General features: G+C 33.8%; 1 protein-coding gene across 6 annotated transcripts; it reads left to right on the top strand.

Annotated features, from left to right (window-relative positions):
* The first annotated feature begins 846 nt into the window (after nucleotides 1-846).
* On the top strand, nucleotides 847-20,374 carry LOC114878207 (bromodomain-containing protein 2-like). Of its 6 annotated transcripts, none has more exons than XM_029191745.2 (24): nucleotides 847-1,253; nucleotides 2,835-3,122; nucleotides 3,483-3,531; nucleotides 4,070-4,111; nucleotides 5,144-5,392; nucleotides 5,510-5,704; nucleotides 5,783-6,388; nucleotides 6,791-6,868; nucleotides 7,144-7,239; nucleotides 7,317-7,418; nucleotides 7,498-7,643; nucleotides 7,729-7,879; nucleotides 7,962-8,529; nucleotides 8,618-8,776; nucleotides 8,977-9,096; nucleotides 9,192-9,341; nucleotides 15,117-15,205; nucleotides 15,536-15,653; nucleotides 15,805-16,176; nucleotides 16,288-16,845; nucleotides 17,228-17,352; nucleotides 17,472-17,621; nucleotides 17,751-18,044; nucleotides 18,320-20,374. In XM_029191745.2, the coding sequence occupies exons 2-24, from the start codon at nucleotides 3,112-3,114 to the stop codon at nucleotides 18,383-18,385; spliced, it is 4,494 nt and encodes a 1,497-aa protein (XP_029047578.1). In that variant the 5' UTR covers nucleotides 847-1,253; nucleotides 2,835-3,111; the 3' UTR covers nucleotides 18,386-20,374. The 6 variants fall into 6 exon arrangements, with proteins under 6 accessions (XP_029047578.1, XP_029047573.1, XP_029047579.1 ...); XM_029191740.2 differs by having other exon boundaries at nucleotides 17,210-17,352; XM_029191746.2 differs by lacking the exon at nucleotides 2,835-3,122 and having other exon boundaries at nucleotides 17,210-17,352.
* The last annotated feature ends 1,829 nt before the right edge of the window (nucleotides 20,375-22,203 follow it).

The following is a 22,203-nucleotide window of genomic DNA, read 5'->3' as shown; positions in this document are numbered from 1 at the left end:
ACTTGCTATAATGATGACGACGTACATCTCGTAACAAAATAGCATTCAAATTACATGTAAAATTCACTATATTCCAATTATTTATTTAATTATTGTGTTATTAATGTTCTTATTTCAATTATTCAAAAATTAATAAGTAACGTAATTATAGATTTTACGCGTGTCCCAAAATGCATTGCTGCAGTTATAGAATCGTGGAATTGGACCGCGACTTGCGCGGTGATTAATAAATTTTAACATTATATTTTTCACATAAGAAAATTAATGAATGCTTGTATTTATAAAACTGATTTTATTTCGCATTCTATTAATGTTTATTGATGTTTATGTTTATAGGTCATTATTTCAGTAATCTAAAAATGCATTATGGGTAAACATGGAACGATGGAAATTAACCATTAATTTTTGGATTGGTTAATAAAATGTAATCTTATTTTACAAATAAAACCGTTTACTTATTATAGACCCTACTATTTGTTTTTATAATTTTCAGCATTATTCAACGTTTTAATCCATCAGCAATATATCATAAAAGAAGATTTGTATTTCAACCAATTCATGCCTAATCTGTTTGAAATACTGCTTGCATTAAAGGACGCAATATTATGAAATCATTAATCATTATATGAAAGCATTTAATTATAATTGTAAAATCATTAAAGGATTTACTAGAGCAATACAATTTTCAGTAGATAACGAGTTGAAAACCTTATTTCTAGGTAATAATTTTAAATTTGCCGCTTTTTTATTCGGGTTAGATCGGTAGAGTTCGGAGTGGCAGAATAGCGACGGGAATGGACAGTCGGGTCGTGTTCGAGGAACGGTGGAACAGGACCATTCGGTACGTCGCGGAAGAATGCGTAGCCATTGTTGGTGCTGCGATCGTTAGTTTGTAGATCCGAGATCGTCATGGGCACGGAAAGCCATCCGATTGTACGAGACTCCAGGAAAATGTCGGTGGAGCTCGTTACGGGGCACTGATACGATATTAGTACGAGAGATCGACGTCCGCATTCGTAAGTGTGGAGAACTAGTTGGTCGGGCCGCGTCCGCGTTCGTCGCGTATGCGAACCGAGCGCTCGCGCTCGTACGAGTGAGAGTGAGTGAGTGATACGGTGGGGCACACTCGGCGGCGGCCATAACACCGACCAACCAAACTAGCAAGCAGGGAGAAAGCGTAGTGCGAGTGTCCAAGACGTAGTGGTAGTGTTTTTCGATAAAATTCCTGTGGAAAGTGGACTTCCATTGATCAGGTAAGTGATTACAAATAATTTTAGAGTCTCTGGATCCGTTGATGATAAGTATAGCGCGTGGTGTGTGCCGTGGTGGTGCGTAAGTGGCGGCTGTAGCGGCGGGCCCTTGAGAGCTTTCTTTCCCGAGCGGCCATACCGCCATGTTGAAACCTACGCCAAATCAAGTGATCAAAAAGGCGGCTCGGGTATTCGCGCGCGCCAGAATTGTCCGATGTGAAAAACGTTGTGTTTTCAGCGCCAGTCGAACGCTCGGCTAGATTCTCACACGGCGGCTTGCTCGTGTTTGTTGTGCGTCGGCTGGGTGCATCGGCTGGGCGCGGGTCTGCTACCCTTCCCCTCGCCATCCTCTCCTACTTGTCCTCCTCCTCTTTCCACTCCTGCATCCACCGCGTTTACTTCTCTCCCATCATCTCTCGTGGATCTCACCTTTCTCCTTTCTTATTTTGTCGACTTTTATCACTAAGCACCTGTTCGACCCGCGAACTCTTATCTCTGTCCTTGATACTCGGACCTCTACGAATAGAACGTCTTCGCGGCATGGATTGTTCTGGCAATGCTCCTCTTCACCACGGTAGAAGCTCATGCTTCCCATGGTCAAAATCTTATGATTATCCGCGAGATCGTTTTTTTTTCTGTATATTATCAATTTTGTATTTTAATAGTCAGTTCACTTTCTATACCAGTGTACCAGTTATTTGTGCTACTTTTGTCAAACTTTCCATTTTGGCTTACACTGGTCTCGAACAGGGTATGCACGTTGATTCTTGTACACAATTGAAAATATCACTGTGCAGCTATAATGTTACATTTTGGACGCGCTGTTCTTGATTAATCCATTTCTGTTTCTTAAAGTTTTTGTATTCATACCTAATATTTATATGCATCTCCTTGGTATTTTGTATCTTCGTTACCAAAATTCTTTGTTCTTTTGTTATTATAGCTTTACATTTTTAAATTCATGCAGAGGTTTAGTTGGAATTGACTGTATACATACTTTTAATTAAATCCATAAAAAACATACCATGAGATTTAGGTATTCTCATTTTGTTTTTTGCTATACATTTTTCAAAGTATTATATTATGCTACTTATAGTAAAACAATATAATGCTGTATAAAAGGCTATAAATATTATAACTTAGCTGCTTTTGTTATATTTTTTCTGAGTAAGGTAAAAATTTGATTCTTTATTTATGTTATATACAAACAAATACTTTTCACAAACATCTAAATATTAATAAGTGTCTTTTAATTTGATACATGCACTTCATTTTATATTATGGTTGTTTCATTAAAAGTAGTTTCCAGTTATAAAATTTGCATAAATGATTTGCCAAAATGTTTAAAGGAGCAATTTGAACGTGTTTATGGTAGCAAAAATTTATACTGTCAGTTTATGTATAGAAAAGTGAAAAGAAATTTATATGTCAAGCATGTATCTTATACATTCAGTTTTGCATGATATGTTAAATAATTTATGCAGATATACCTAATTTGAAAAGAAATCAATGTTTAACTTGCTCTAAAGCAATCAAACAATTTGGGGTTGTTACAATACGGGGTCCTGTTGTTATGTTATCCAGATGTTGCTAATGTCGCGAGTCTTGGCTGGAGGTACGGAGTCTCACAGCAGTGTACAGGGCTGACATTCAAAGTACTACCATTTGGTAGGCTTGAGTAGTGTTATGCCTCCACGGCACCAATCTCCCTGGTTGCAGCGCAATCATCTTGGCAAGCAATTAGTGAGCTACCATGCTCAATTCAGAATATATCCTTGCCATCTCAATTGTTGATGAAGCCTCATAGCGTCAAGCATCAACGTAAGGCAGTTACCTGCTGCATAGCATTTATGTACCATATATGTCGGAAAGGTAGGTGAAGCTCATTACGGTGGACACAATGAGCCTTACATTATAAAATATACCTAGTTATATCAAGACATGTGAAGTGTGATTGTATCAGTTGGAGTTTGACATTTCATACAATGAATCCTGCAATTTCAAGAGAAGGAAATAAATGATCAATGATCTATAAAGTGCATTACAAAAATATGGTACTTTCTGAGTTCTTAACGTAATGTCAAAGTAAAATAGGTTATCTGCAAGTGAGTTTTGGAAATTAAAGTATTGTATGTCCAGAATGTGATTTAAAATTTTATACCAAATGATACTTTAACTTTTACCACATTTCTTTACAAAACCTGCTTACATGCTTATGTTTTTTTGTTGCAGAAACGAAGCCAAGATGCAGCAGGTGGACACTATCTCACAAAATAATTCGGTGAGTAATACGCTAATATTATAATATAATAATATTAAATGCAACTTGCTTATTAATCTACTAATGCTATATATAAAAGCTGCAGTCAGTCATACATTTCCCTTTATGTAATTTCCATGTAGTCTACACATGTGTTAAACAGCATATAGAGACACATTTCCTTTTATTTTATTATGCTAAAAAATAATTATATTCAGTATTGTATTATTTACTTTCATAGTTATTTTTATTAGAAGTCCTGTACAGTATTTGTATATAAGATCTCTTAATTTAAAGTTTGAAATACAATTTGTGCTGAATTTCAAACTCAATATGCTTTTTTAACTAGATACATAATTTCCAATTAGTAACTATTTTTCCAATACTGATTTTGCAGTACTTATTTCCAAATTGTTTACACTATTCACAAGAGAGCCAAAAAAGTCTTTACAATTTTCTGTTATGTCTCCCCTTATTCCTGGTACTATGTTGAGCACCATTTTTTTTTTATGTAATGAAACTGAGCGTTGTTTGATTGAATGGTATGTATGAATTACAGTTAGATGTGGAGGAGCGAGAAAGGCTGTGTAATATACCGAAGGTGAGGTTCCTTGTTGACTATTGTTTCAACTAGGATATATATATATATATATATGGTTAAAATTTTAAATGGCAGCTCAAAAATTACATTAAGAGCAATTTGCGATTTTGCTTCAGTACTTTCTATGAAATCAAAAGGCATATAAAAATTAAAATAAGGAGGGAGGATAGACTTTGTAAATAAAATAATGATTTTTCTGGACACTATTTATGAAGCAAAATACTTTTTGCTCAATACAATTAATTTTTATTTCATACAAAGTATTAAAAATATTAATATTTAAAGCTTGTGAGTCATTTCATACAAGTGTACAATTTTTATATATACCTTAAGATAACTGTTATAGTTAACAAATTATAATTATCTTATTTTATCTAACTTTTTTCGTTTTGTTTTACTTTATTTTGTTTTATTTTGCATATATTTTTATGTTTTTGTGTTTGTTGCATGAATGTATGAAATGACTTAGAGTTGCCATTATGTTTCAGTTGAAAATATTTTTGTACTACATACATATTTTGATTATATACTTGATTAGATATTTTTTAAAACAAATTCTAAATCGCTTGCCTGTGGTTATGGAATTCAATATTTAGCAGCCTAATTCGCTCGTTGCACGAATGGGTTTATCTTCTTCTGTGGTGCATGAACCTTACTCATGTTCCTAAATTTGTATTATAATAAAATACAAAGAAATTGTTATAGAATAAGTTGTAATATTTTGTTAAGTATCCTGTAGTAAACATTTTATACGTTATCTCTGGTGAAAATGGTAATCTCTATTTTTCAATAAAAAGAATAATACCAGATTTAAATTTATAACAAAGCATGTATTGTATGATAACCTGATTTCTAGCCTTTAAACGTTAATTTCACCCAGAAAAGAAGTAGTGGCCTGAATTGTGCCTTGCAGAAAGAAATTTCAGTTTTATTTAATATTCTAGTGTTATATAATAACTGTAGTGATAGAACTCACTAACGAAAAACAGTTGTATCAATGAAAAATATATGAATGAAATCTGGATAATGCAGACAAGTGCACCTGGTAAGACATCGGCTACACCAGCAACTCCTGCAAAGGAACCGCCACCACGTGATGAACCATCCGTGGAACCGGTAAACGGTGTAGTCCAACCACCTGTTGTGCCACCACCTAATCGCCCAGGGCGTGTTACCAATCAACTACAGTTTCTTCAGAAAGGTGTACTCAAGCCAGTATGGAAGCATCAATTTGCGTGGCCTTTTCAGCAACCTGTAGATGCCAAGAAACTCAATTTGCCAGTACGTGGATATCGTGTTCATTTTCTAATTATATGTATACATATTGTATAGATTTAAAATGTATTATAAAAATGTAAAGTCATTTAGAATGATTTATGATCCTTATGAATTTAATAGGATTACCACAAAATTATAAAGCAACCAATGGATCTTGGCACTATCAAAAAAAGATTAGAAAATACATATTACTGGAGTGGGAAAGAATGTATCCAAGATTTCAATACAATGTTTACCAATTGCTACGTTTACAACAAACCTGGAGAAGATGTTGTGGTGATGGCACAAGCTCTCGAAAAATTGTTTCTTACAAAGGTAGTTGTTTCTTTTAAATTTGTTAATATTACACTTAAACTGCGGTTATACTATATTAAAGAAATAATAAATTGTTAGGTTGCACAAATGCCAAAAGAAGAAGTGGAACTGGAGCCCCCTGTTCCAAAGGGACCCAAAGGGAAAAAGGCTGGCAGAGTTGGAGCACCAGTTGGTGGTGTAGCAGGAGGTGCAGGAGGTACAGGTCGTGGTCGACCTTCATCTGGTGCAGCTGCGGTTACTTCCAGTGTACCAAATAGTTTAACGCCTTCAGCTACATCAGCTGGTACAACAGGCGTGATACCCATGCCTCCTCTTGGCACCCAAGCACCTGCATCAGTACCTGGGAGCACTAATACGACTACGATTGCTCCTCCATCGAGTATGGGTGTTACTCCCATGGCTACTCACAACTCTTTGCCTCAACAAGTGGTCCCTCCAACTAGCGGTTACCATGCACAACCAGCGATGGACCCGCAAGCAGCTTCTGCTGTACCTCCTCCTCCCCAAGTTCCCACTGCACCTACGGTAATGCCTCCATCTCAACCTGCAAAAGTTAAAAAGGGAGTGAAAAGAAAGGCTGATACTACAACTCCTACTGCAAATTCTTTCGAACCTTTATATAAACTGGATCCTAAAAATGCCAAAATACCCACAAGACGAGAATCTGGCAGACAAATAAAGAAGGTAAATTTATATTCTTTTATTCAGTCAGATATTTATGCATCACGTTTTTTTTTTTTTATTTTTTTTCCTAAAACAATCGTGTGTGTTTTCGTACGGTCTTCATATTGAATATGCAATCTGTTTATCATTTAATCATTTACTTAAAATATCGTGTGATCAGGAAATTGACAATAGTAGAACTGTTATTTGTGAAAGACAATATTCAAGTTTCTTTAAGTTATTTTATATATACCAGTACAATGCTAACAATTTAGTAAATTTATCACTTTAATGTATATGAATTTTTAATTATCGTTTCAATAAGTTAGAGCATTATGTATGTTAAGCATTTTGTTCCTTGCACGCTATAATCATATCATTCATTAATACATTAACAACGAGTTCATAACGTGGCTGTTTCAGCCAACGAGGCAAGCGGAAGACGGCTTAGTGCCATTCCACCAGGCCAACATGCCCCTGATTGGGGCAATGGCCCAACAGGTACATTTATTACTACTCCTTCATGCTCCTTCCTTTCATTTGTGCTGTCTTATCATATCAAACGAATAAAACTATTTAAATAAAAGTGTAGAACTAGTAACTTTTTGTCGAAAAAATATATAGATATTAGTTCCTTTCTGTTCATTTCATATTCTAGGTTACAGTAAATATGCTTCTTCTTCTTTTTTTTTTATAAACTGCTACTGTTTTGCAATTAATAATATTCGAGAAGGGACTTTTGTTTGTAATTGTTACTATTTCTAATTATTTTACAGCCTCAACATACTACTGGAAAGTCGAAAGAAAAACTGTCAGAAGCGTTAAAGTCCTGTAACGAAATTTTGAAGGAACTATTCTCAAAGAAACACTCGGTAATTACTACAAATTTAGTACATAGTTGATATGATAATTTAGACAATGTTTATAACTCACGTCCGATAATGTACAGGGTTATGCATGGCCCTTTTATAAACCGGTTGATGCGGAACTCTTAGGTCTTCACGATTACCACGACATTATCAAGAAACCAATGGATCTTGGTACTGTGAAGGTAATACTTAGTTTTGCCATATGTATTTGTTATTAGAAAAAAGTAGAATATATGCTTAATGCAGTTGTCCTTTTCGTAGACGAAAATGGATAACCGTGAATATAAAACAGCACAAGAATTCGCGAGTGATGTGCGGCTTATATTTACTAATTGTTACAAGTACAATCCTCCTGACCATGATGTCGTAGCGATGGCTAGGAAGCTTCAAGATGTGTTTGAAATGAGGTTGGTTTTTACAAACCTCGAGGATATAGCGCATTTTTTCCTCTTCATTTGTTATTTGTCGAAATAAAAATGTTTGATAAACCAGGTATGCAAAAATTCCGGATGAACCAATGGGCAGTATGGTAGGCATTAAAGTTAGCAGTAGTAGTGCCAGTAGCTCCGGATCTGAAAGTTCTTCGGAGAGCGACGATTCGGACGAAGAACGTACTCAAAAATTGGTTGCTTTGCAGCAGGAGGTATATTATTATTTTATTATTATTTTGTTAATATTATTTTTTGTTGTATGCGGCTAATACAAAAACTTAACTTTATCTGTAGTTGAAAGTTATGCAAGAAAGAATGAGGAAATTAGTAGAAGAAAGTGGTAAAAAGAAGAGTAAAAAGAAGAAACCGGATAAGTCAAAATCAAGGCCATTGACCAGTAAGAGTAGTAGCCTTGTAGCCAGTCATACTGGTGCCATGAAAGAACTTATGAAACCAAGTGGTGGAATTCCAAGTGTCTCTGATAGTGTCGGTGCTAGTATAGCCAGTGTTGCAATGGGGGGAGGTGATTTGAAAATGCCGGGTGGAATGGGTGGTGACCTTCATCATCCAGCCATAGCAGTAGGACCTAATAAAACTCATGCGGCCGGAAGTATGAGTCATCATCTGCCAACGACGGCAAATGCTAAGCCAAAGGGAAAAGGAAGAGGACCTGGAAAAGCGGCAACGACAAATGCCGCGACTAAAAGGCCAAAAGCAAATAGCAGATCAGCTGGAACTAAAAAGAAGAATGCCAGTAGTCAACCACCTCCGATTACATTTGATTCGGAGGATGAAGATAACGCTAAACCAATGTCTTATGACGAGAAAAGACAACTTAGTTTGGATATCAATAAATTACCTGGTATGTTATAATTCTAGACGAGTATGTTGTACATTCTGTAAGCGTCTCGATGTTTTATTGAGATGCATTGCTCATTTTGAATTTCCAGGAGATAAATTAGGACGTGTTGTGCATATAATACAATCTCGAGAGCCTTCGTTAAGGGATTCGAATCCAGACGAAATTGAAATTGATTTCGAAACGTTGAAACCATCCACACTGAGGGAGTTAGAAAGCTATGTAGCTTCATGCCTTAGAAAAAAGCCACGTAAGCTTTATTTTGAATTTCATTTAATAAGTAAATTTGTAATGTATACGAGTTAAATTATTTATGTTTTATACTATCTAACATGTATATTAAAAATTATTCATTCGACATATTTATTGTAATATTATGCTGTATATTATTGTTGTTATTATTATTAATAGTATTTAGTTAAGAATTGGGGCTTTTAACATCTTTTACAGACAAGAAAGTCAGTGGTAAATCTAAGGATGAACAAATGGCCGAGAAGAAACAGGAGTTAGAAAAAAGGTTACAGGATGTTACAGGGCAGTTAGGCAATGTTAAGAAAACCGCTAAGAAGGGTTAGTACTATGACTTTATTATATAATTAAATTAGCAGGTTCGTAATTTATTTTAATTATAAAGTTATACAATTATTTTTAAATGCTGTTTACAGAGGACAGTAGTAAATCAGTTGATGTAGTTGGAACTGGAGGAGCTAGTGGGCCTTCGAGATTATCAGCGTCAAGTAGTAGTAGCAGTGATAGCGATTCCAGCAGTAGTTCACTTTCTTCGAGCTCCAGTGATTCGAGCGACAGTGAAGCAGGTTAGATATGAACCTCATGTAACTGTTGCTATTATTAGACCCTTACTTGGGAACAATGAACTACTTATAAATAAGTAGTTGTCGTGAAAATATGAACTAATTTTTCTGTGAGATTTAAAATTATGGGGTTATTTGCGACTGTTCATCTTTTCGGGTGTCGATATTTTTTAGTCAGCATTTTTCTTGTAATTTTCTTACTAATAACTTTCCATAAAGCACAGATTTCTATTCACGTTTATGCTCGAAACATTACAAAGACAATATATATTTATAAATCCTCAACAAGCACTCTATATGTATTAGTTTCCCTTTTACTGAATATTTTACTTCCTTATCGTACCGAAACAATATAGTTATATACTATATTTCTATTGTATTTCTAATAATACATATCTAGATACAAAGTTTTATGATTCGTTGATTTCTCAAGTAAGAGTGTTTGTTTAATATAATAAAAGAACTGTCATTTTAAGTGAAATCATAGACGTGAATCTCCTAGTTATTTTAAATAAAGTTATTCACCATTTCATGTGGGTACTTGATACATATTAATATTGAAAATTTTATTAAAATTGTATATAAAAAATGTTACTATTTATGCAAGTTTCAGTTTATCTGTATCGTTTTATTTACTATAAAATCGTAATTACATTACATCTCTCGTTTGAGTATTGATATTTTCCGTTCCTGTTTGATCACTTCACGGCTAAAAAGAATTTGCGTGCAGCTTAAACATTTATACAGATACATGAATGTATATAAATTATTTAAATAAAAATAATATTACAATGTCAGTTCTTAAAATATTGATCATCATTTTTAAATCAATATGTTAGAATCCTATTTGCCTCAGATAATACATCATTTTTAATAGATAGTATTTAAAGTATCTAGTGAAACTACTATCTTGTTGTATAAAAATATTGAAACATTTAATGCCCCATGACTTGGTGATAACTTTGCATTTAAAAAGTAACGTAAACTCTGTGCCTAACCAATTTTGTATTGGCAATTAAAACAATCGAAAATACCGGTGCAACATTATTGATGCAACATACACATTGTAACGAAGCGAAGTTAAAGGAAATAGAGATTTAAAGAAATTTTTCAAATGGGGGTTTGACTGCACAAATGCATCGCAAATATCTTCTTAAGCTGCTAAATCTTGCTTATTAATTGTATTTATTAGGACGGCGTTATTCGTGTAGCTTAAGTGCTGCGTTATATTAATGCAAGTACGAATATCGTGTCAAGTTTCATTGTGATAGCCACAGTGGATGCATTACCATTATAAAATTAAATGAATCATTTATAAATTTATCCATAGCTACATACAAGTTTTGAAACAGATACATGTCTCGGAAAAGTTCCGATTAACAAAATTGAAACTTGACACAGTTAAACAATTTTTATTTAATTTACAAGACAATATGCAATGGTAAGAAAAAAAAGGTGAGCTAGTGGAGTGCAGACTGTGTTTAGAGGATACCATATGCCATGCCAGCTTGTTTCACAAATTATATTATTGATTAAAAATGATTACTTATATTTTCTCTTGCCCTGTCGGTGTTGACAATACATTCTGTTGCTCGAAAGTCAAGTATAGTTTGCAATTCAAGGTTACTGAATTTTTCACTGCAGTCTCATATTTGATTAAATGTGCAAGGAGAACACAGATCTTTTGTAATTGGTCAAGCATTTGTAAACGTCGGTAAGGCCATTTATTTAATGTATTGTAAATAAAGTAATATAAAATATAGCTGGGACTGTAGTGTCAAATGTTAGTACCTTGGAAGATACGTTGTAGCTTTTCCTGACAATTATATTGCCCTACGTAACCCAAGCAACATCATGCAATATATTAACTCTTGCAAATTTAATATTTATTTACATTAATCGATAAGCAGAGCATTACTTGTATCACTGTGTTTTTTAAATCATTAAGTTTGTTTCCTCGCATTGATTCATTCATGTCGTATCATTTCTTGGAATATAGTACAGTGATATTAACAACGTCGTTTAAGTGTGGAATATACACTTATTACCTGAGTGACGTGAGAACTGTGTTTAGGCTTCTGAACACTATACTTTGTTTCCACAGTTTAGACTGTGTGGACTTAATGGTCAACATATAAAGAGGAATAAATTAGGCAGTGATATTTATTATTATACACACGGGAAACAAATGCAGACAATGTGTATTGGTGGCTGGATGATTTGCAAATCCACATTCTATGGTTATTTATAATCCACAGCTTTCGCGTCAAATAGTGAATTTAATTAGATACACTTTCGTGTTAAATATTGTCTCCGCAAGAAAGAAAAAAAAGAAGAAAAAAAAAAAAGAAATTTTCAGAGTTTACATATTTTTTAAGATACTTACCTGATAGTACCTCATCTAACTATTTCCATTTCTTGATTAGGTTTACTTTGATAAAGCCAAAGAAGTGGTGCTTCCTGTTAAAAGTCAATTATTAAGATTTATCATCTCATAATAAAAACGCTTTGGTACAATAGTATACACTATATTATTTAGATGAAATGGTGAAATTAAACTAAGATCTTTGATCTTCCTCTGAGTATACATGGGTTCAAGTAAAAATTAGTTACAGAGATACATACATAAAGTGTGCGGAGAAAGTGATATACATATGATGTGATGAACAATAATTTCCATTTATTTTTTGTAAGATTAATGACTTTGAGCATACAAGGTTTATGTTAACATATCAGAGAAAGGCAAGTGTTCAAACAACACAGGCAGAAAAGGGTAGTACTGTTGTTTGTCAAATAAATAAAAGAAGACGAAAATGGTAGAAAGGATTAGGAATGAGAGCAGGATAAGGAAATGGTCTACGATACAACCAAGGCACCCTAGCCTCCAAACACATTGTTTGCACTCCGCTAAGCTTTGCTAATCGTCGTTTTCATTATTCTATTTACCACTAGTTCTTCATTGATAACCATTGTCAGTTTCTTCATTTCTGAAATTACTTGAACGGACGTTAGTGCATTTTTCATTCTACTAAATCAATATCATTCTGACAGTGATAATAATTAATTATGAAAAATGGTGTGGTTTTACATACCTTGCTATACAAAGTAATATTTATATCCTTGTTAAAAACGAATATAATTTAATTCTCTCTGAACAATAGTAAAATTCTCAATTATGCATAATACATATTACTGATTCAAAATATTCATGTCATAAAAATATCTCGAATAATATTAATTTTTAACCCGTCCTATTAAAAATGTTTCTTTCTTTTTAGAAAAACCTTTTATACAAGTTTGAACAAGGTTAATTTTAGTGATATTTTGTTTTTATATTTCTATGTGTAAATGTCTGCTCCATGATAGCGTTTTTTGTTGAAATATCATGTAAATTTAGTTCTTATATATAGTAAAGTATATACATAAGAAGTTATGGACGTAATTGATATAAGATTATAAGGTGCTTCTGAAAGCACTTTATGCTTCAAAATGTTGCATAACATGAACATTGGGAAAAGAAAAGAGATAAAGGTGATCAAATTCGCACTCAGTACAATTTAATGTTATCATTAATCGTACAGTCAGCAGCGTACTTACTGTTCCAGAGAAACAATACAGTAGAGGAATTTAATTATTATTATTTTCTTTATCAAAAGAAAGCACGATCAATCAGAAGAAATTGTTGTTTTCTATGGGAACTATAATTATTAAGGCGTTGATCAGGAAAAATTAAGCCTATTATTTTAGATTCTTCGAAAAGGAAGAAAAAGAAAAAAAATGGAATACTGAAAGTAAATAGAAAAAAAATTCGAATTAATTAGTTAGACTATATGAAAACAAATTGACGGCGTGTGCTGAATTAGATAGAAACTGTGCATCTATTAAAATACAATCACCATTAGCTTGTAACACAAGATATAGGGCATTTTATAATAATATCAATATTGCCTTCCAAAATTTTTGTAGCATTTATTCCAATATACAAGAAGCACGCGTCTAAATTTTTTCACATCTTTAGTCAGACTGGAACGTCATTCTTCCTTCGACATCGTTGTACGCAAAAGCAGATTTAACGAGGTCTATATTTTTTATTATAATTTGAGATGCTGTTTTATTTGAACGGAAGAAGAAGAAAGAAAAAGACAAGAAACATTATTCTTCGCTCTCAGGAGCTATTTATTCGTGCGTTCCATCTGTTTTTCTGCGTATCACGAATTGGATAGCAACAGTAACACAAGCATACGCGTTTTGTACATAGTGAAAACTAATATATCATAAAATATTAATAATAGTTGTAAGTTACGAAAAAGAAGTTAAGCGACACACAGGAGACTTTTTCTAAATGCATACACAAAAGTAGACGAATGAAATAAGTTAAAGAAAGAAAATGAAAAGGAGGAAGAGGAAGAAGAAAAGAGGAGGTCGATTCTTTGAGATCGTACGGAGTCGGAGTTAGCTCATTTGGTGGTGGTCCAGTTAACTATATTATATAAATTAAGATAAGCTGGAACTTCTACTCGATGTTTTTTTTTTTAAGCTAGTTGTTAACATTTCATTGCAATTGTTTTTTTCCTCTTGTATTTGTACATTTGACGAGTTTTAATCTAATATCGACCATTCCACTGATGAAGAGAATTGGATTCATGATGGGCATGAATCACATTTAAATGTAGTATATAGAATTGCTGCTTGTAATTGATGATGTATGTATAACGAGTGATTATAAACATCGAGCAGGAGTGTCTTTGCCACCGATCTCAGTACTGTGCTAACTCCGACTTGAATTCAAATTTGAATTAAAAAAAAAAAAAATTACCTTTGTACGAGCGTGACACACTTGTATCTTTCATGTTTAAGTTGAGTCCATATTGTACTATTTACGTGACTTTTATTTGCATTAATTAATTCTATGATTACATTACATTAATTATATTATATTACATTATACTGTATGAAAAGAAGATGAAAGGAAAAAAGGCAGTTGAGATGGTTTTTGTAGTCAGCATTTTGTAATCATCACTTTCGTCACTGTCACGATTCTAATTGTAATATTCATTATTATGATTTATTTTATTATGATTAATATTATTATTATGATTATTATTATGATTATTATTATTATTATTCACATGAGATAGAAGGCGCGTGTTCTCGCATACACGCATATATATATATAGAAAATATTATATGTATATGTATGTGCGGCAAATTTTGCAACACGTGAGCGTGTATTATGTATGTGCGCGCGCGTGTGGTATGTATGTATGTATTTATGATGTGTATACAAATATATATATACATATAAGTGTATGTATATATATGTATATATATGCACACGCAATTATTCATAAATAAATTGAATACAACTAACTTTATGTAGAGTGAGAGAAAAATGAATTGTTCTGCGCATTAAAAATTTTTTAATATAAAAAAAAAAACCATTAAGATGAAAGTCCACAAAAAAAGAATAAAAAAAAAAGAAATCATACAATTGAGATATTTAAATTAACATTGTTGTACACAGTGATACAATTATAATATAAGCATATGAATAAAATCTATTAGAAAATATACGCTGGAAGTCTTTTAATTTTGTTTTCTAATGTATTTTAATGTTTATCTCGCATCTTTTTTTACTTGGCGAAACATGACATTCATGGCTGGTATCCTCTGCACACTGCATTTCACTATAACTCCATCGATCTCTATCTTGTAATGAGAAAGTGATTGGTCGATTGCACGTATTCACCGTTAGATGCACATTACATTAAATTACAGGAAACTCTTCGAATCGTCCCCCAAGAAAGAAAACAAAGAAGAGTACACCAAGTACAGGACCTCCTCCAACTACAACTACTGTAACACCGGTAAGATAACGTTTTTCCTCTAAGCAGCATCTGTCCATAGCTCTTGTATAAATGATAATATTATATATTAATGTATCATTGTATCAACATAATTGTACATTTCTTATTGTAACCGAAATTTGTTGTATAATATTATTAATTTTTAATTTTTTATATTATAAGTTCCAACATTCTACTTGTATTTAAAGGTCTATAAGATTGATAGCGCAATTGTTTTAGTATCGTAATGCATAACTCACAATTAGTCATTTAAAAGTATCACGAACCTTCTGGTATACATAGTAAAAGATTTTTTATGCAAAATATATTAAATAACAGTGCACTCTTTAGGCACCTACACTGAATCACACCGGAGGTCTTTTAATGAACAGTCAACCCCCAACAAATTCTACGGGACCAATAACAAAATCAGCTGTAACACAGCCTAGCAATATTTCTTCAGATCAAGGTATGTGAAAATTATTTAGACATAAGAGTATCGTAGAAAATCTGTATATCTTGGCATCTACATATATGCCAATTACTAACATAATTTTATCCCACATGTTATCTTAATGCGCGTTGAATGTTTATAATGATCGAATTAATCATTTTATTAGGTGGTAATGGTCAACAATCTGTAGCAGTAGCGGCTGTTACAGCTGGTCAAGGAATGCCTGTCGCAAGTCACACATCTATGCCAGCTCAACCGCCACGATCTACGTCTATGGCTACAGCTGCACCTGTAAAAAAGCCTACTCCACCACCACCAACTACTTCTAATCCACCAACTCCATCAGTGTCTGTACCAACTCCACCACCAAGTGTTACACCTACGAATACAAACTCTATAGTAGCTTCACCGGTTGTGCCTCAGCCACCACAGCCACCTACATCAGTTAGTTCCTTTTCGAATACAAACACACCTGTACCCACAGATGGGACAACTTTAACCCAACAGTCAGATCTGTTGCAACCGTATAATACTCTAGGTACATATTTAATTGGATGATGTAATTAAAGAATTCTACTTTTGTTACAACTGCATAATCGCCTGAATGTACGCCTGAGAATGATTAAAAATATGAACATTTTTCTTACAGCTCCTGTGCCTACTACACAGACATCGTTGGAACAAACGATGTCGATAAAAAAAGAATCGCACATACCAATGATTCAAACACCGCATACAACAACGAATAATACCAATTTAAGTTTAATGCCAGATGTAAAGGCAGCAGTGAACATGATGCCTGCGAGTATGGCATCGAATTTAAACTTGGGAAATATAACGATGGCCAACCTCAGTATGAATTTGCAGCAAGGATTGGCCACGCATATGTCGATGCACAATCAATTGGAAAACATGATAAACACTACTTCACCGTTGACCAGTATACAAAATTCCCATAATGCTACAATGTCACAACAGCATTCCAATGGATTTTCTAATATCAAACGGGAGAATTCTCCACCTAATATGTTGAATAATAATGGTATACCTGGGCTCAATATGGGAATGAACATGGCCGGAATGGGTTCAATTTTTGACCCTCTGTCTATCGTTCCGATGCCAATGCAAATATCTCAAATGCCAATAAAGAAAGAAGAGAAGTCGGTACCTATTTCTCAACCACAAATGCCTCAAAAACCCATGGATGGTAGGTTTGATAACGATTCATATTGAAAGCATGTATTTTGAAGATCATTGTGCAATGCTATAGCAAACATATTTAACTTTTTGTAGAATTTGTAGAGTTGCCTTGTCATATCTCATATTATGTTAGCCGCTAATGCTTTTTATTCGATACATTAACATAACCATATTTGTAATAAACATATCCTACTTCCTCGCATCGTGCAACGCTTCCAAATTCTGCTTCTCTATCTCTTAACTTGTTCTGCATAATGAATTATAATACTTATTGCGTGTATCTAAAAATTTTATCTCCTCTGTGTGTTGTTCATATTCTAGATCGCTACATTAACTGCTTACTAATTAAATTTATAATACCGTTGCTCTAGCCGGAGCTCTTTTTGCAGAAATGAGCGCAGGAATGCCACCGATGGGAAATCACTCGAGTTCGCAGCTGATGCCTGAAAAAAAGATGACACCACCGGATTCGAAGAATCCTGTGTCAAATTTTGCATCAGCCTTCAAAAATAAAGTAAGAACATAATGATTGTTTCAATATAGCATCCTAAGCGATATAATCTATTCAAAGTGCTTTTGTATCATTTCATTTGTGTTACGAATATTTAATACACGATTGTTGAATACGCATAGACTGTAGAACAGAATGTGAAAAATGCCTCGTCGTGGTCGTCCCTGGCTCAAGCATCCAGTCCCCAGTCTTCAGCCGGAAGTAGCATGAAGAGTGCTGCACGGGACTCGTTCCAGGCGTTCAAGAAACAAGCCAAGGAGAAACAGGATAGAGTTAGTATGAATAATTAAATTGTAATTTATCGTTCATCATAACACGCAGATAGTTGTTTTATTTTCGATTCTCTGTTCTCATATTTACATGCGAGGTGTAGCAAACAAGTATTAATTTCTCTTCTACAGCAAAGAGCTCTATTGGAACAGCAAGAAATGCGAAGACAACAGAAAGAGCAAGCGGAACGAGAACGTTTGCGACAAGAGAATGAAAGAAGAAGAGAACGGGAAGAAGAGGATGCGTTAGACAAAGTTAGAAAAACTGTTGGTGATCCACAGGGAAACGTTATGACTGCTACATCAAGATCAGAAGAGGTGAAAGCCATTGTCGATACAGACAGTAGTAGTCCAAGTCAAGACAAAGCCGCGGCAGAAAGAGAACGTCAAAGGTTACGGGAACAGGAACGACGACGCCGCGAAGCGGTAAGTCCTAGTATAATTTCTTTTTCTGTAAGCGTTTCATTTCTCGTCATTCTGTTACAAAGATACAACAGAATTAAGATCAAATAAAACGTGTAATAATAGAGACAACATTATTGAAGATGAGATTATTGATACATTGACTTCAATTAATTATCAGTTTGAAAAAGAATCGTTTAATTGTTTGATAGAGAATTATATTCGCGAGTAGGTTTCACAAGTCGTCTACAAGCTTCCGTAGGCGAGTTTGCCAAGAATGGGTATATTTATTATTTCAGGCGGCTGGGCAAATTGACATCAACTTGCAAAGTGATTTGATGGCTGCGTTTGAGGAATCGTTATAATGTTATTTGCTGCTCATTATAAATCTACTGAAACCGGGCAGGACTTGGATGAATGTTTGGCGCTGGACGGTACTGCAGAAACGTATTGATATATACGTCAGTCAATAAGAAACAATAATAAATAATAATAAAATAAGATAACAATAAGCCGAACATGAAGACGGCGTGATAGTTTAAAGGATTAAAATGGATAAAAATGAAAATGGTGGTGCGGGTTGGGACATTCCAACGGAAAAACCCAAATTTCAATTGTCCGAATGGGATCGGACAACAAAGAAAAAAAAAACAACAAAAAAAACAGTTTATCAAATGACGTAAAACTAATTGTGTGTAATCGACGGACACCCAAGTGTGACCATGTAATTAGATAAATACTTACACGACACATTGGAAATGCTACACTGACTATTGTGTTACATTTTTCCGGTTTTCATAAGTTTGTACTTTATGTAAATTTGGAAACAAAACAAAAAATATTATGCAGAAGATAATGAAAGAAAGAATATCGTATGAGAGGGAGAGAGAGAACGTGAAAAGAGTGTACAGCGTACGATTAACGTATGAATGTGTATGAAAGCGAGCGTGGAGAAGAGTAAAAGTCGTGTACATTTAGTTAAGTTTTATATTTTTCCACATTCAGTCATTAATCGTTGGTAGGATTACATAAACGATGTTTCTGCCAATAATACATACAATTATTAGCAATTTACTAATAATTTCATTGCAGATTTTTTTCTTGATTATGAATATATACTATTTATAATCACGAAATAGGTAGGCTTGTTAAGTCAATAAATAATAGACAAAAGAAATACACCTAATGCAAACAATACACATTGGTGAATTTAATCGTGTCGATTATCACGATAAGCCCGTACGACTATCAATTGAAACAACGTCGAGATTTCGATTGATTTTAGAAGTTCAAACAGGGCCAATCGGTTGATTTGAAGGAAATATTTATAAACTCATCTTAGAACAAAGTCGTCAATTATTACGAGTAACGGTAAGGTGATTATAGAATGATGTAGTTTCGATCCTACCAACCATTAGATCAGATCCGATGTACGTACCTTGAATACTTGGTATGCTTTAGGATCGCAGAAAAAAAAAGGAAAATAAAGAAAAGAAAAAACGTGAAACGGTATCGACTCGTAAATGGGACATTATTTAGAGAATATTTATATTTGTTTCATCATGAGTGAACTATTCGAATGAAGATCATGCTAAACAAGAAAAATGCTGCTAAACCTCTCAAGAAAATTGTTAATTAATAGCCTCAAGACATTGCGTTTAATGTGCATCAAGCGATTGGAATCTTGCAAAACATAAATCGCTTTTGTGTTACGTAAACGAACGCTGGACGTCTTGAATGAAGAATATTCAGTCGGCAAAAAAAAGTACAAAAAGTCGATATTTCAGAGTTTTGGATTTAAACGTACTACTATTGATTCTACTGCTATTATTATTACAATGGGATTCATTTTTTTTTTTTTTTAAGTATTGGAATTTGTGGAAGTTATAATAATGAATGTACTGGTACACAGACATTATTAATAACGAAAGTTATTATCGAGATATATTATTACTATTATTATGATTATTATTATTAATATTATTAAATTATTGCATTAAATGGAATTTTATTTTTTTAAGATCCTTTTCAAACTCGCGATGTCTGTTTGTATTCGTAGCGTAATCGAATAACAATTTTATTTGAAATTTAAAGGAACGCTAGATTGGCACGAATAGAACATACTTGTTTTTGCCTCATTGAACAGCGAATTTATGGTTCACAAATAACATGTTCCTTTTTACGTGATATTAGAACAAAATATTTTCCACTTACGAACAATAAAGAGAGACGGTAAATAATTATTCTGGAAGAATATATACGCAATTTGATAAAACCTTAGATAATACACGATGGAACGAGAAGTGATCGGAACAAATTTACCATATTTATAGAATAATTAAATGCTTTCGCTTTATTTAAAAAAAGAAAAAAAAAAGACACGAAGCGTAAACGATATCGATGATAGAACCAGCAGGTGCACGAGGTTTAATATTATTTATTCTTCCCGTAACTTCAATCTTCAAAGGGTCCCGCAAAGTTTCACCTTTCCGCTGATCAAGATCATTTTACCAATCGGATCGTGTCTTCGTTCGATGTAAATTTTTGGAATAATCAAAGATGGTTACCCGAAAGACACGATCGAACGAGATGTAGGTGAAGATAATAAAAGAAAATGATTTGAGAATCGTGAAAGATTTGACGTTGCGTTCAAATGCCAAAATATATAACCCTCGCCGAAGGATGACCGTGTTTAAACGACATTACAATGTATACAGATGATTTATTATTATTATTATTATTATTATTATTATTAATTATTATTATTAATTATATATTATTACGACTCGCGTTTAGACTCGATTCCGTCGCATTACATTTGTTCGGCTTTCTCGAGCGTGGCGAGAAAATACGTGTCAGGATAACGAACAGGAAATCGTGAGGGGCGTGTATCCAGTATCCGAGGATCGCGACGTTGGTGTCCACACTGTACAGAATAAAATAATTAAGCGTATGTGTGAGTGTGCGTGATTCTATTTATGTATAAAAAAAAAGGAAGAAAAAAAAAGATGCGTTCAGCAAAGAGAAATGCAATTTTTTAAGTGCTAGAGTGTACCGTTGACTCGAACGTAACGATCGAACAAGTGATATATCCTGAATATATATAAATATATAAATATATATATATATTACTATGTATATCGCTCGAAATATTCCTCCAGCGGGCGATAGAGAATTTAATCATGAGTCTTCGTTCGCGACCAATTTGAATAATGCGCACGAGAAAATAAGATATATAATATAATGAAAAAAAAAAAAGATACGAGAGTGAGAGCGAGAGAGAATGAGGAGGGAGGGTTTCACGAGTATTCACGCCGTTATTCGCAATCCTGTTTTCGTTGTTAAAAGAAAAGTGCATCGGAGATGAACGAAGCAACCTCTGTCGAATAACGATAGAAAAGACGGGACAGCCCCGTTCATTGGGAATGCTCTTTATATTCTCACGTATTGTGTGCGCTTTCATATCAACGCGATCTCGTCAACGATCGTCGATAACTAATTCTAGCAATACCCTAGACTATCCTGCGTAATTTTATTTCAATGTAACCCGGGATCCATCGTTCCCGGGCGTTCGTTAATCAAAATTCAAGATTCACGAGAAATCTTGGCCCTCGACCTTTAGCAATCTATTCACTGCGATAATCAATGTTCGCGCCTTTAGTATGTACAATGATTTAGTCATCCGTATGGTTAATTGTTATCGTGTGCACTTAAATGGGAGTAGGACGATTTCTCGCGAGGAGGATGTCGTTTATATGATACACGATTGAAAGAGAAGAATGATCGAAGTTTATTGGTTTCGCCTTATTTTTTTTTCGTTTGCAAATTGAACAATGTTCTTTTGGTATAAATTATGCGTCGAAGATAACTATATTCTAAAGAAAGGAATAACGGAATTATTGTCGTGCGATAGAGAATAAGTTCGAATCGAATTTCGGTGTGGCCTGTAACAATCGTCGGTATTCGAAGAAGATTTTAGGAAACGCGTATGCATATTATATTCGCATCTATGATATTTGCAAATTCGATATGTTTGATATTACCATGAGTAGGAATAGGTGTTAACGCGCGTCGGATTAAGGAGGATCCTTTCTGCGAAGAATTAATCCTCGGAATAATCTTCCACGAACGAAAGAATCATTTGGTACGATTCAAACGTTTCTCGCGTTTATTTTCCAGCCGA

The sequence above is a fragment of the Osmia bicornis genome, chromosome 12 (assembly GCF_907164935.1).
Source record: "Osmia bicornis bicornis chromosome 12, iOsmBic2.1, whole genome shotgun sequence".
Lineage (NCBI taxonomy): Eukaryota > Metazoa > Arthropoda > Insecta > Hymenoptera > Megachilidae > Osmia > Osmia bicornis.
Note: the sequence above shows the minus strand (reverse complement) of the source record. Positions and strands in the feature narration are given on the sequence as shown.